The 13887-nt window shown below is 44.7% G+C and overlaps 1 protein-coding gene across 1 annotated transcript in view; it reads left to right on the top strand.

Moving 5' to 3' along the window:
- dnah6 (dynein, axonemal, heavy chain 6) overlaps positions 1–13887 on the top strand; it is a 424069-nt gene that overhangs the window by 230706 nt on the left and 179476 nt on the right. Inside the window, exons 43-45 of the mRNA XM_078570618.1 lie at positions 3039–3270; positions 5145–5297; positions 8768–8908. Of these exons, the coding sequence (XP_078426744.1) occupies positions 3039–3270; positions 5145–5297; positions 8768–8908 (526 nt within the window). The remainder of the gene's footprint in view (positions 1–3038; positions 3271–5144; positions 5298–8767; positions 8909–13887) is intronic.

The raw sequence follows: 13887 nt of genomic DNA on the forward strand, positions 1-13887 counted from the left end.
TTTTCAGGCTTTATCAAATTTTGCAGCCTGAATTCATTTGGCCAGAATTAAAGAACAAGACAGAAGCTATTCCATTTCTGTTGAGTGAAATTTTGTGCCAAGACAGAGACTGGGACTATTCATGCCATGTCAGGCATGTTCAGTGGTGTGAGTGGACAATATGGTGAGAATGGCAAAAATCGGTTTCACAACGTCATGAAACCAGTTTGCGATTGTCCGCTCTGCCAGCCAATGGCGAGCTGCGTTCCCCGCTGTCAGACTCCGGGAACCTCATTGTAATATATCAGCATATCATTATAAGGCAGTCCGCCAGACTCATTTCCCGCCCCCCCCCCCACCACTGGATCGTCTGCCCACGTTGGTTGGAAGACACGGTAACGTGTTTTACCACAGCATATATAAAGCGTGCACTTGGCGACCTGCACTTCACTCGGGACTTCAAGATTTGTTTGCCTATCTTGCGTCGGTCAGCACTCGCAGTCATCAGTGCCAGGCTTCACAGACAGCACCACGTCACTTTTAGGGGGTCTCTACCTGCCAGATCAACCATCTATGGGTGGCTTTTCAATAGCTGCAGGGTTCGGGCTTGTTAGTGGAAGGGGGCAAAGTGGCCTCAGGCAAGGGAAGAGGCTGCAGGATGAGGACTGTACTGGGGAAGGTGGGTATCCCAGGGTGTGTGTGGGGGCACATATTGATCTGTGCAGGTGGCCTCCAGATGGTGAGGGCTGAGGAGGCAGTCTCCAGAGGGATGAGGCCAGATGGACGTGTGAGAATGTGTGTGTGAGAATGGGTGATGATATCCCTTGAGCTGTCAGTGAGTGAGATGCCAGTGAATGTGTGATGGGCTTGAGTGTGTGAGTTTAAAGTGATGGGATGTTTTCCATACCCGGTCTGCACAGATGCGATCATTCATTCTCTATCTGCATTGAATGGCCAAGCTCTTCTGTGCAATATTAGCACTGATCACCACTACCATCACCGACCAAGCTGGAGTGGTAATGTAGCTGCCCCTCCTGTGGCCAGAGTAGGGGTAGAGGACATCACAGCGAGCCTCCACGGTGTCCAAAAGGTGCTTGAGAGCTGCAGTCTTCTTGCCTTTCGGGGCCATGTCTTCTTTGCTGCAGCCCTGGGGTGGAAGCACTGAGCATGACTGTACTTTAATTGTGGTGCCAGGCGTGATGAAGCGGCGAGGTGATGGCGTGGCAGGCGAATTAGAGCCCGCCCACCATCGAGGTGGCATATATCCTGGGAATGCGTAATTAATGCAGCGGATTTTGGACAATACGGCTTGAAAAGCCACCATTGCAGCCAGGCGGATAAAATGTTGTTTCACCCACCTGCTACCACACTTAGTGCAAACCTGAGACGATTCTGCCCAGAGTTTCCTAAACTCAACCCTGTATTTGTTTTGCCAAAATTTTCCTTGATGGATCATTACCTAAACTCTTTGATTGTTTGAAATTTTACTAATATATATAATGGTTTACAGAGAGGGTAAACCTGTTTGTACAACGATGTAAACACCAAGTCTATGCATTCATTCAGTTAGTGGTGCCGCTCCTGACTCACTGCCTCTCTATTGCCATCTCTCCAACTCACTGCCTCTCCAGCTCGCTGCCTCCCTAGCTCACTGCCTCCCCCTCTCACCAGTTCTCCCAATTCGCTGCCTCTCCAGCTTGGCACCTCCCCCAACTCACTGCCACTCCAACTCGCTGCCACCTGCTCACTGCCTCTCCAGCTCAGCGCCTCTCCTGACTGCTGCCTTTCCAGTTTGGTGCATCTCCCGACTCACTGCCTCTCCCAACTCACTGCCTCTCCCGACTCACTGCCTCTCCCGACTCACTGCCTCTACCGACTCGCCGCCTCTCCCAACTCGCCGCCTCTCCCAACTCGCCGCCTCTCTTCTCACTGCCTCTCTCGAACCTTTGCTTCCCTTCCAAACCCTCCCACCCGCCTTCCCTTCCAAACTCTCTCACCCACTACCTCTCCCGACTTGCCAACATGTCCACTGGCCGTTTCCATCCTGCTCACTGTTTCTCCTGGCTCTCCGCTTTCCCCCTGAACATTCCCACTTGCTACCCCTCCTGAGCATTTCTGATTCTGTAAACGCTTGCATCCCTGCTGCAATAACAACAGTCAAATTGCAATTATAAAATTGCAACAAAATGCACCCGAAAACAAATATTAGCACCCACTGAGCTCATGGTCTCTCAGAAACTGCTCATGGGTTTGCAGCAAGTCAAACTCCTCAACTCCTTAAATTTCAACTTCTTTTCTCTACCATCTGCCTCTTCCTGCACTGTCATTGGGTGAGCTGCCAGCCAAAATCTGTTGCCACATAGCCTCAAGTGGGATCAGGCACCAATAGAAATCCGGGCATTTGTTGTGTCACAGCTTCGTGAAGCATTGATTTATGAAGCAGCAGAGCACTCTGCATATGCCATTTGCACGGCGTTAATCAAGTACATGGCACTTCGTGGGCTGGAGCATGGCTGTGCCTGTGCGCAGCTTAAAATGAACTTAGACCATGATGGTCAGGAATCATGGAGCAAAGGGTCCTGGGATTATGAGTGGGTGAATCACAAAGCCTAGAATCGGGAAGGAAATCAGGGGACGAGGGCTGGTAGTGGGGAAGATCGGGGGTTGTGGCCTGGAACTGGGGGAATCAGGGGTTTCTCTTCTGTTAACTCTGATTCTCTTCATTTGTACATGTGCCATGGAATTCTTCATTGTACATTAGGAGGTAATGAAAAATACATCCCTAAAACAATAGGACTAAGTTAAAGCTAGAATATTGTAAATACTTGCTTGTGCATATCAACTTTGAAATGGTTCTAAAGGACTAAAACACACAAGGCAACTGTTAAAATTAGAGACTGGATAAGAATGTATAATATTGGGAAATCGCATGTAGTACATCAAAGATTGGGGGCTGTGGTAGCAACTTACTACAGGTGTCATATCATTATGATAGTTTGAAGAAATTAGTGGTTGAAACTAAGGATGCTATCTAAGGTGATTCTGTGATGATCTTACAGAATTGCTCGCATGATTCGCCAAGAACGAGGAAATGCACTTCTAGTGGGTGTTGGAGGTACGGGCAAACAGTCCCTCACACGACTGGCTGCACACATGTGTAACTACAAGTGCTTTCAAATTGAACTTAGCCGTGGTTACAACTATGATTCGTTCCATGAGGACCTGAGAAAACTTTATAAATTGGCTGGAGTAGAGGACAAAGATACAGTCTTTCTCTTCACTGACACACAGGTATAGCTTTTGAAAAATCAGTAACTTTGTTTCTCTCAACTGGTGAAGCTTTCAACATTTGATATGAATCTTTGCCCTTAGTCTTACTTATAACACCCATCAATCTGGAAAACTCTCCTGGTAAGAAAAGAAATCAGGGGGTTTATATAAATATAAAATATATTTTTTTAAAATATAGTATTTTATATCAATTTAACAACATGATATTTTTAACAGTGATAGCTAACTATTTCGCAGTTTGTTACTACAATTGTCTGTCAATATTGATCTAGAGGGGGATACTGTGGGGGAATGTTAACTTTTTGATTTGCCAGGAGTGGAGGCCCAGCAGCATGCGAGCTTCTGGGTTTCCATGCATCTTTGGAGTTTTAAGTCTACAATGTACACTGACAAGTTCCCTGTCCAGAAATCAGCTTGATTGACAGGCTTTGCTTCCAGTTGATTGAGAATGCTCTGAAGGAGACCACAGGACCAGTTAAGTCCAATTCCTGACCCAAGTGATGGGGTTGGGGTTCCCACCTCTTGTTTCACCTAAATAAAAGCTAGAAAACAGGCAGTTGGAGCCAGCTTCTTTTATTTGGCCATCTATATCACCCATTTTAAAACTTTCCTTCATTTGTGGGATTGGGGCAAGGAAAGTTTGTAATTGCATATTTTAGCTTGAAATCTTTGAGTCCTGCCTTGGCATTCCTATCTTATATACTGCAAGAGTAAGTTCAGTATACAGTACTGCTATACGGCTAGAGAATGAGACCACCTTCATTTACACGTGGTGAGTCCAGGGATCTCGATGCTTTCAGGGCACAGGAGATCTTTAGAGTAATTAGTATGTGCCTAGCATGGTGGTTATGTCTAGAATTTCACAATCTGTATGTATAGGTCGCTCATGAACTGCAAGCATGCAGTCAGTCTTGAAGCAAATGGCTGTTCCAAAGACATCTGTACTGCAGGAATGGCAGTCTGGACTTTTGGAATCCTGATATTTGAAAGGAAACTGTGGGCTTGGTCTTTCCCAGTATCCAAGGGGAAGGTACTGTTGCTTGCTGCATCAGTCACTTGTTTTGTGCAATGATCAGCTGCAGACTGACTGATGTTCTCACTGGTGCCTGGAAGGAAACTGAGGAGAGATTAATTTCAGAAGTGTACATCTAGGGTTTCAAGGTAAATGGACTGTCTTTACTCCAAAGTAAAACAGTACAAAAAGTGTTAGGTCTTTTTTTTTCAGAAGGGCATGAGTAACTCAAATTGTTTCTCCTCAGCTTACAATTTCCAATTGCTCAATTTATATCAGCCTTTCCAACTCGTCTTGGCAGCCTAGAATTAAGAAAATGACTTTAGAAGGATACTTTTGCTGCCATTCTCATAGGTCTTGCACTCTTAGCTCCAACCACAATGTGGCCTTGCAGATTTTGCTGGGACAGATTTTTCTGAGCAAGAATCACTTGGCCTATACCCAGGCCTAAAATGATCTCCACTCGTGTCCCTGCCATGAATGCATGTGCCTTTTCTGATATGCCAGGTGGCACACTTCCAGCCAGAAATCTTCCTGCCCACCATATTGAAAGTTTAGGAGGCTGTTTAGGAACAAAAAAAAATGGGTGTTGGGCAACTGAACTTCTAGGCCATAGTATTTAGTTATATCTCTTTATTAGTTGTAATCTGCCACACATGTTATATTATCACAGTGGGACATAGCCAGCACTAATACATTGTTTTACAATTAACAGACTCAAGATTCAAACACTTTGGACATTGTTACCTCGAATGATTTGTGCTATGTCAGCTGTTAAATGCATTTCCTGCTTATGATTGTTTGGTTGGTATAATTACCAACACACATGAGATTGTGTTAATATATTATTGTTTTCGAACAGATAGTTGCAGAGGAGTTTCTAGAAGACATCAATAACATCCTCAACTCAGGAGAAGTTCCAAATTTGTTTGAGAAAGATGAGCTTGAGCAGGTCCTTGCTGCCACTCGCCCAAAAGCTAAAGATGCTGGAATACCAGAAGGAAACAGAGATGAAGTAAGAGCTAAAAAGCATTGATGTATACAGCCACTTTGGCCTATGCACATCATTTGGTAGGTGGAAGAAACATGGAATTTCATGTTGTGGCTTAGAAGTTGATTTGATTCTTTACTTTCCCTCTATTGGTAAGTTTTTGATAACTGGGTGACAACATGTGCTTGTCCCACAAGAAAGTTTAGAGGGCAATCTGAGATATTTCTGATGGCTAAATCACTTGCACAATGTTTCCCCCACAAGGCACAGGAATGAAATTGGACACTTTACATGCTAAATTGATGTGGGGGGATTTCTTGACAATATGATCTGACCTGAACACTGGCAGTTGCAAAGGATAGCTATTGGTAGCTAGAATAGGAGGGATACCCTTGCAATGTCACAAAATGGGAGTTGATTTCAATCTTGCCCACCCATCAGGCAGGTAGATGGTTAAAATTGATTGGGTAACTTCACCTGCTGATGTTCCTCCTGGATCCCACTGTCTTTTATTTTCACCTGCTCTTCTGAGTAGCTTGAAAAAACACCCACTTGAATGTGGGTGCGTCATTCTTTTAATATGCAGCTCAGGGCCTGATGATATCAATGTGCCCTGAATACAATTACAATTCTGATTTAACACTGCACTCTGGCGTTCTTCCTAGATAAAGTCAAGTGGGAAGAGCATTGGAAGCAGAAGAAGCCATTCAAGCTGAGTGCCTTACTTTAGTTTGAGAGGCCAGGAGGAACTGGAAACTTCCTCCATGTGCACAGGAAAAGTTTAGGACTCCCCTGCCCTGGACAATGGCCACACTATTTTTGTCACATGACCACCACATCTCCTACCCCTCCTGAAACACTGGTGCCCACACTTAAGTACCAATGGGTCCAGATATCTGTAAGTCCACTTCTTGCATGTGGGTGCAAATCTCTCTGCCAACCCATACATTTGAGAGCCTATGTGTGTGTTTGCTTCAGCAAGAGGCTCTGGGCCAGATTTTTGTCAAGCATGGAAGCCTCCGCGGACCTTTAAGAATAGCAGGTAGGACATGGATGCAGAAGTTCCGCCACCATTTCTGACAGATCCAATTTTCATTGGGGAGGGGTTAGGGGGGGTGATTCACACAGATCAGAAACCCAAACTCAGCAGGGCCATTTAAAATGAGTGCTGAATTCAAACAGACCCCATTTTGGCTGTTCCCAGGGCCTTAATCTGCAGTGTGGGAGTTGCAAAATTGATGGAATAGATGTAAGGTCTGTTTAAGTATCATGATCTGAAGTTTCTTAAATCCACTGCTCTTTAAATTTGAAAACAAAACTAGCTCAAATTTCAGTGAAAGTAAAAAAAAGTCTGCCGACTGCTTTGATTGACAGGCCATCTGGTGTATGTGAGAAAAAACAAGTACATCTGTTCCACAGTTTAAATCGAGATCCTTGTTGACATTTCCCAAGGGCTGTTATTATATCATTATGAATGCTTGGCTGAGCTTCAAAAGCTACAATTATCTGAGCATTGGGCCCTGAATTCATACTATGACATTTTAAAGATGCTATTAAAGGATTAAATATCTTTGATGTGGCTTCAGAATAGAAGTGTGTTTGTTTTATAGCAGACCGATCACTTGAGGAGCTATATCGAAGAATTTATTTACCTATGGAGTTTCTGTTATTTACAGTATATTTTCCAATTTGTGTCTGTCCAAGATGAGAACAGTAATAAAAGAAACAATAAGCCAGATACCAATGACAAATTATAAAATTAGATGGCCAAATTAAATCTAATAATTCATGTGCCAATACTGCCTTTGTGGTACATGAGCCGTGTTCCGCATACTGTCATAGAGAGGAGTAGTGAAGCATCTATAATACAATGGAAGATTTTCCTTCAGTTCCATTGAGTTATTCAGTGGCTTCAGAGAATGTGTCAGTAGTTTAGCTTTGTCTCCTTAGATACCTTATTACATTTAACAAGCTTATTGAAGGTGTATGGAAGTCACTATTAAGAGATAATACATCAGCCACAGCTTTCAATAAACTACTTACTGGATAACATAAATCTACTGTATAATAACAGTGAAGAATTTATCAAGGATCAGAACTCAGAAATGCAGCAGTATTCGGTTGTTATTTGTGTTCTTTATGAGATTATATATTACCCTGACTCAGAACAATAATAAACTTTCTAGACCCACACTTGTTCATCACCCTCTTGATTCATCCAGCTACAGCTTCCAGGTCCAGTTCCCTAGCAATTTATTTAGAATTCCAAAAGGTAGAAAAACCTTCAGCCTGTCTGAAAATCTTAATAAATTTAATGACTGCAATCCCTGTACTGGAATAATTTAAACTGTCCCTGAAGGTTTCTTTTTAGCACTGGCAGATGCTGAGAGACTCTCTCAAAGTACCACTTTGATCTTAAGACTTCATCTCTTAGCAACATTGGAACAGCTGTAGCTGTTCCAAAAGCTCAAGAGGCATTATGTTCTGTACAGAGTAATTTGCCGTTTACAGCTTTTAGTGGGAATCTTCTGCACAGAGGTCCTGGTATTCCTTTCTGCAACACTTAGGAAACTTTCAGTTCCCTAGCATCATCCTAGGGGAGGAAAATGAGCTAATAATAACATTATATCAGGACTCTGCCTCATTTATGTTGTGCTAGGATTTCTGGGGCTTCTCCAGACAGATGGCCCCAGGCCTCACGATGCAACTGAAGGGCATCCGGTTTGAGTTGGCAGCTGAAGAAGCTGGCATTAGATTCATACTGATGTCAGACCTCTTGAGGTTAGAAAGTCTAAAGGGGCCAGACAGAAAGCTGAAGGAAGATGGAAATATTTCTCTTTCACCACTTGCAGAACTGGAGGCCATCTGGCTTTTGTCCTCTGAAGCCCAAAGGCCAGCAACCAATTGGCACAACTTCCCAGCATCGATTGTGCAACAAGGTCATGCTGATGACTCTGAACCTCTCCTTCTCTTGGGCATGGGTGGAGGTCGAGTATCGGCACCTTATGCTACTCTATGGAAAAATTGCTAGTCTCCATCTTGAAATTTGTTAGATTTCTACTCTTTTCCCGGGTTTTGTGATTTTAATTATTAGATGTACTTCTGTCTTTACTGGACTTGGCTTTCTTTGAGACCATAATCTTAAAAATTATGCAATACTAATGGTAATGGAGAAAGAGTGTGGCACATCCTTTCCTATTTGTATTTACTGGTGACACTGATGTCATAAAATTAAGCTCTTGGTGTCCAGACTTTGCCTCCTAACAGTCGAGGATGTAATCAAAAGCATTCATAGGTTTTAGGGCATTTTGGTTTGAATAATTTCTGCAATTAAATCATTCATTTTGACCAATTCATTCATTTAGGTTTTCAAGTGAGATCTTTCTTCAACAGATAGTTGTTGATTTATTGTCATGCAGTCATTGAATAACTAAGAAAATTCAGTATGTAGGAAAAAAAATATTCATCCATTAATTGTGTGTCTTCTTTTTCAGGTCTTTCAATTTTTTATAAACCGTGTTCGGCAGAAACTGCATATTGTACTCTGCATGAGTCCCGTTGGTGATGCATTTCGAGCTCGATGTCGAATGTTTCCATCCCTTGTAAACTGCTGTACCATTGACTGGTTCGTGCAGGTACGCAGTAACAGCTGGTCTACTAAAATATTACTAACCTCTATCAGTCCTCATATTTAGATATTTCATTTCTAAAAAGAAATGGAAAACACAGCACAATATTACAAGCATGCAAGGGCACCACCGCCCTTCCCGCTGCCCCGTGCACGTTGAAAAGCGGGGATGTAGGCAAGTAAAATTTGTATCTAAAAACTTATTCCCCACTGGTTGCCCAATGCCCTCTTAATTCTAAATGGGCAGCCAGCCCTTCTGTCCCCAAAACAGCTCATCTAATTATTTAAATTGAAGGCCTGATGCAGTTTTCAGGTGCTGCGCCTGGAGAGGCCTTACCAGTGGTCTTTAAAGGGGCCATTGCAGGTCACTTCAAAAATGGGCACACACCGTGGTTTTTAAACATAGGAGCAGGAGTAGGTAATTTAGGCCTTTGAGCCTGCTCTGCATTCAATATGATCATGGCTGACCCTGTATCTCAACGCTGTACTCCCATGCTCTCCCCATATCCCTTGACACCTTTAGAGCCCAGAAGTCTATCTATTTCCTTCTTAAATATATTCAGTGCCTTGGCTTCCACCACCTTCTGTGGTAGAGAATTCCATAGGTTCACCACCCTCTGTGAAGAAGTTTCTTCTCATCTCAGTCCTAAATGGTCTACCTTGTATCCTGAGGCTGTGACCCCTTGTTCTTGATCCCCCCCAACTAGAGGAAATATCATCCCTGCATCCAGTCTATCCATCCCTGTCAGGATTTTATGTTTCAATGAGATCTTCTCTCATTCTTCTAATCCCCAGTGAATACAGGCCTTGTTGTCCTGATCTCACCTCACATGATGATCCTGCCATCCCAGGAATGTCTGATTTTTCTGAACCTAAAATCTTCCCAGCCATGCCCTCACAGTCTATTTCCCTCTGAATACACTGCTTAAGGTTTCTTACTAGTGCTTTCAGCAGATAGTGCAAATCAGCACGCCCACTGTTCACTTGCATACTATAATTGAAAATCAGCCCATGCACGTTAAATTAACACACAAAAAAATTAATGCAGTAGTCACTTAGGATTAGCTGCTGTTCATAATCTGGATTCTAAAATATATTGCTTAAGAGTGAAAAGACTTTCTTGAGGAATTTATATTTTTGGCTCTAAACATTGGCCTCCACATGTCACACCACTTACGCCCAAGAGGGTGGGTAAGTAGCTTTGCCAGGCCTATGCAAATCCCTGAGATTCATTGTTGAGAGCTGTGTGAGACCAGTCCTATTGACCTTTCCTCTGATTTTCAGTGCCCCCCTTCGAGATAATGGTAGTATTGGCCACAAAATTCCACAGACCAGTGTTTCAGGCACTAATGCTGAGTCTTGTCTGCCAAGAACATTGATTGCTTACCCCAGTGAATTCACCAGGTTCTGGGGGAGGTTGTCATATAAAAGACAAAGTCCATGTACGTGTCCAGGCTGGTGGCTGTTTTGTGCTCCATTCAAAATATGCTATAATTGAATCCTTTTATAAAATCAAAACCAAAACATCGGTCCTCAATAGTCAAGGTCCAGGCCTTGATCAAAGCTTGAAACACCAGGGGTAGTATTTTATGTTCCCGCCCCCACCCCGCCCCCCCCCAACACCCCCCCCCCCACCACCCCCACCAACCCCTGGTGGGTTTGTAGGCGGGGGATGGCTGTAAAACTGTAAAATCCTTCAGATGGCCTTCCCACTATGCGCTCGTCTGCCCCAACCTCTCTGCAATTTTATTGTGGGACGGGTGAGGCCTAGGCTGGCTCCATGCCCTCACCTCAATTGACGCCCTTAAGTGGCCAATTAAAGATCACTTAGGGGCCATTCCCTGCCCAGCCTCAATGTTCAAGTTGGTGGGAGGAGTTCAGGGCAGAAGGGAAGCCCTAAAATTGATCCTGCTCAGACCTAGGGTGGGAAAAGGGGGTGGTGGTGTGGAGGTGGGGTGCCCTCCATCAACAGGCTCCTTTTCACATTGGCTGCCCCAGCACCCTCCACCCATCCCCACCCAAAAGGTCTGGCCACTTTCTGTGCTGTAACTTTTCTATGGTTCTACGAAGCAGGACTTCCTCCTGACTGCGGGGCGGAAGTCCCGCATCCAGCCAATTAAGGCTCATTGGAGCATTAAATGGCTGTGGGGCAGGCCGTATCGGCGGCGATGTGTTCTCTGCCGATTTCTCGAATGGCGGGAAGGGAAATTCCGCCTTCTGAAAAATCCTGGGCCACCCAGGTTGCCCAAAAAACCAGTGGTGTGATCACTGATTATGCCTGGTCAGACCAATTGTATTGTACGTGCATACACCAGGGCCTGAATTTTTCAGATGGTGGGGTCTCCCTTCCGGCCATCCAAAGAATCAGCAGAGATCACATCCCAAACGACTCTGAACTTCCTGCAGCCATTTCACGCTCAAATGATGTTAACTGGCTGCAGGTGGGACTTTCATTCCTCAGTCAGGAGGAAGTCCTGCCCTACAGAGCTGCCAGCCAGTCCCTGCAGTGACCAGAAGCTGCAGCGGACCGAAGAGGAAGTGCACCAACATGCCTGAGCCTAAGTCCTGGGAACAGAGGACAAGGTAAGTTTAAGGGATCCCAGGAAGGGGAGGGTAGGGGAGGCCTGTGGGGGGCACAAGGGGGTGATCGGGATGTCAGGGGAAAGGCTGGGTGGAGGGAGGTCCAGCAGCCAGTAGGCCTTAAGGGGTGGGGTATCACCCCCAGTCAGAAGGGGGTTTCTTTTGGGGGTGCCCCCTGCCCCCATCCCACCTGAGATCTAAACCTGTTCATTTTTGGGCTTAACACCAGGGGCAGAATTTTTCACTCGGCGTGCAGGCATGCGCCTGACACGCTCGAACGTGAAATAATGCGTGATGAACCACGCAATTTTTCGGTTGGCAGGCGCGCCCGAGAATCAGCAGTGCATGCCTGTCGACAATTAAGAGGCCTCTTAAGGCCATTAACGTATTAATCAACCGTGATTATTTGCTGCCCGTCCAACATTACGGTTGGCGGGCAGGCAAAGTGGCCAGGTGCCTTGCCTTTTTGGGGAAACCTCACCCAAAGGCGTGATGAGGGTTCCGATGTTAATTAAAAAAAAACTGTTTGCACAGAATTTTCACCTTGTGCATGTTCAGGTGACTGTTTCTGATGCGTGGGCATTTTTTCTGGATTTTAAAATCTGTTGTTATTGGATTTGAATTCTTCAGCCCCCTGAGGCAGCTCTCTGCCTTCGGGGAGCTTTCTGTGAGCGCTCCCCCCTGCCCCTGCGCTGACTTCAGCGCCTGCCCTCCTCCCACCCCCACCCCAGCACCGCTGAGCCCGTTAATTGGCTAGCCGGCGTGAAATCACGAGCGGTGGCCCTGAGCCCGCCGACCTGCGCCCGCATCTGAACTTGAAACCTTGCCTCAGGTAAATCCTCCTGCCAGCCTAAAAATTGAGGCTGGATTGGGGCATGGGTGGGCTTCCTGCCTGAGGCCTTTCCTGCCCCCAGAGTAAAATCGCTGTGTGTTCGGGACGGGTGGGAACCCGGAGGAAATCGCATTCTTCAATTTCACCCACCCCCCCATCTAAAAACCTGCTAGCGGGGGAGTGTGAAATGCTGGCCCAGGTGTCCCAGTGAGTGTGGGAGGTGTGGGAACTCTGGTAGCCCATGACATTGACCTGGTAACGAATGGATGGAGGGTTTTCATACCAGAAACCTGGACATTAGGCTGAGTTGTGGAATATTCTGGTCCTGGGTTGTTTTCCAGTCGTCAAGGGGACTCCAGCCAAATTTATCACAACCTATGGGGTTATCATGATTGTTATATTGTTATGAGGAAATCTTGGGAAAAGAAGCCAGGCTGTTATTTGCTTACTCCCAACAGGAATTCATGTTTGATTTTAATTTTGATTGACAATCGCTGGCAGAATCACAGCTTCGAGAATTGTACTTCCAAGAATGCTTAACAATAGAATAAATAAGTAGAGCTAAAGCAAACAAGTAATAGCAGTAACTTTATCTTTCAACTCTGCTCTATTTGCTCTATTTATTACTGCATGTGTAAGGTTAAAATATTTGAAGATCTAGGGAAAATCGGGGCCTGCAGTTTCCCCTGCATTTCTCCTGATATTTCTCCAGATGCACTCATACTGTAGGAGCAAACCAATTACGTGGTTTAAAAGATTGAAGAATTTTGGGTGCAGCTGACTTACAGCATAACTAGAGTATATCCAACGTGTGCTTAATTTTTTAATGACTGTCAATCGAACCCTCCATCGAAATGAACCTTCGCTCAAAGAACTGGCTATGCCTCCCACTTTTGTATCTGAGTATTGTGACAACCTTTGACCCAGAAGCAGTACAGTAAGAAATATTTATAATTTCCTGAACAGGTCTGTGGAATCTGTAATTCTTTTTAAGAAAGTTTGAAAAGGACTTGTAAGAGTTTGCATCGATTGTAAAGGAATCAATTGTAATTTTTTTTGGATAATAAATATTGGCTCATAAGACCGTAAGACATAAACGCAGACACAAAGATAAAGCTGACAGAGACATGAAGAGGAACACAGCAAATTCTTGAGGAACTTAAGCAAATCACTTTCAGAAAGATGTCAGTTTTTCTGTTTGGCACAAAAGGAGTCAGGAGCTCTTGGAGGGAATGTCTAAAATGTCTAAAAATGTCTAAAACCTGGAAAGCTGTGTGAATAGCACAGAGATATTAAAGAGCGAGGTATTTTCCCAGAAGTGGCCAAACTCAGAGTGTAATTGGTTGATCAGTTGTAGAGGATCTTTGGAAAGCTACACCATCAGGACTATTGTGACCTGAGGGTGAGGATATTCATAGCAGCGTGCCTAGCAGATGAGAATTGTACCCATAGAACTCGGAGGTGAAATCTGTTGTCAGATAGAACTCCTCACCTACCGTGAGTGAATAAAGAACAGCATATTGTGGAATTGTATAGCTACGTAATGCCTCACAAGGGGAATGAATGTGGTTGTA

Source organism: Cetorhinus maximus, chromosome 2, assembly GCF_964194155.1.
Source record: "Cetorhinus maximus chromosome 2, sCetMax3.hap1.1, whole genome shotgun sequence".
NCBI lineage: Eukaryota > Metazoa > Chordata > Chondrichthyes > Lamniformes > Cetorhinidae > Cetorhinus > Cetorhinus maximus.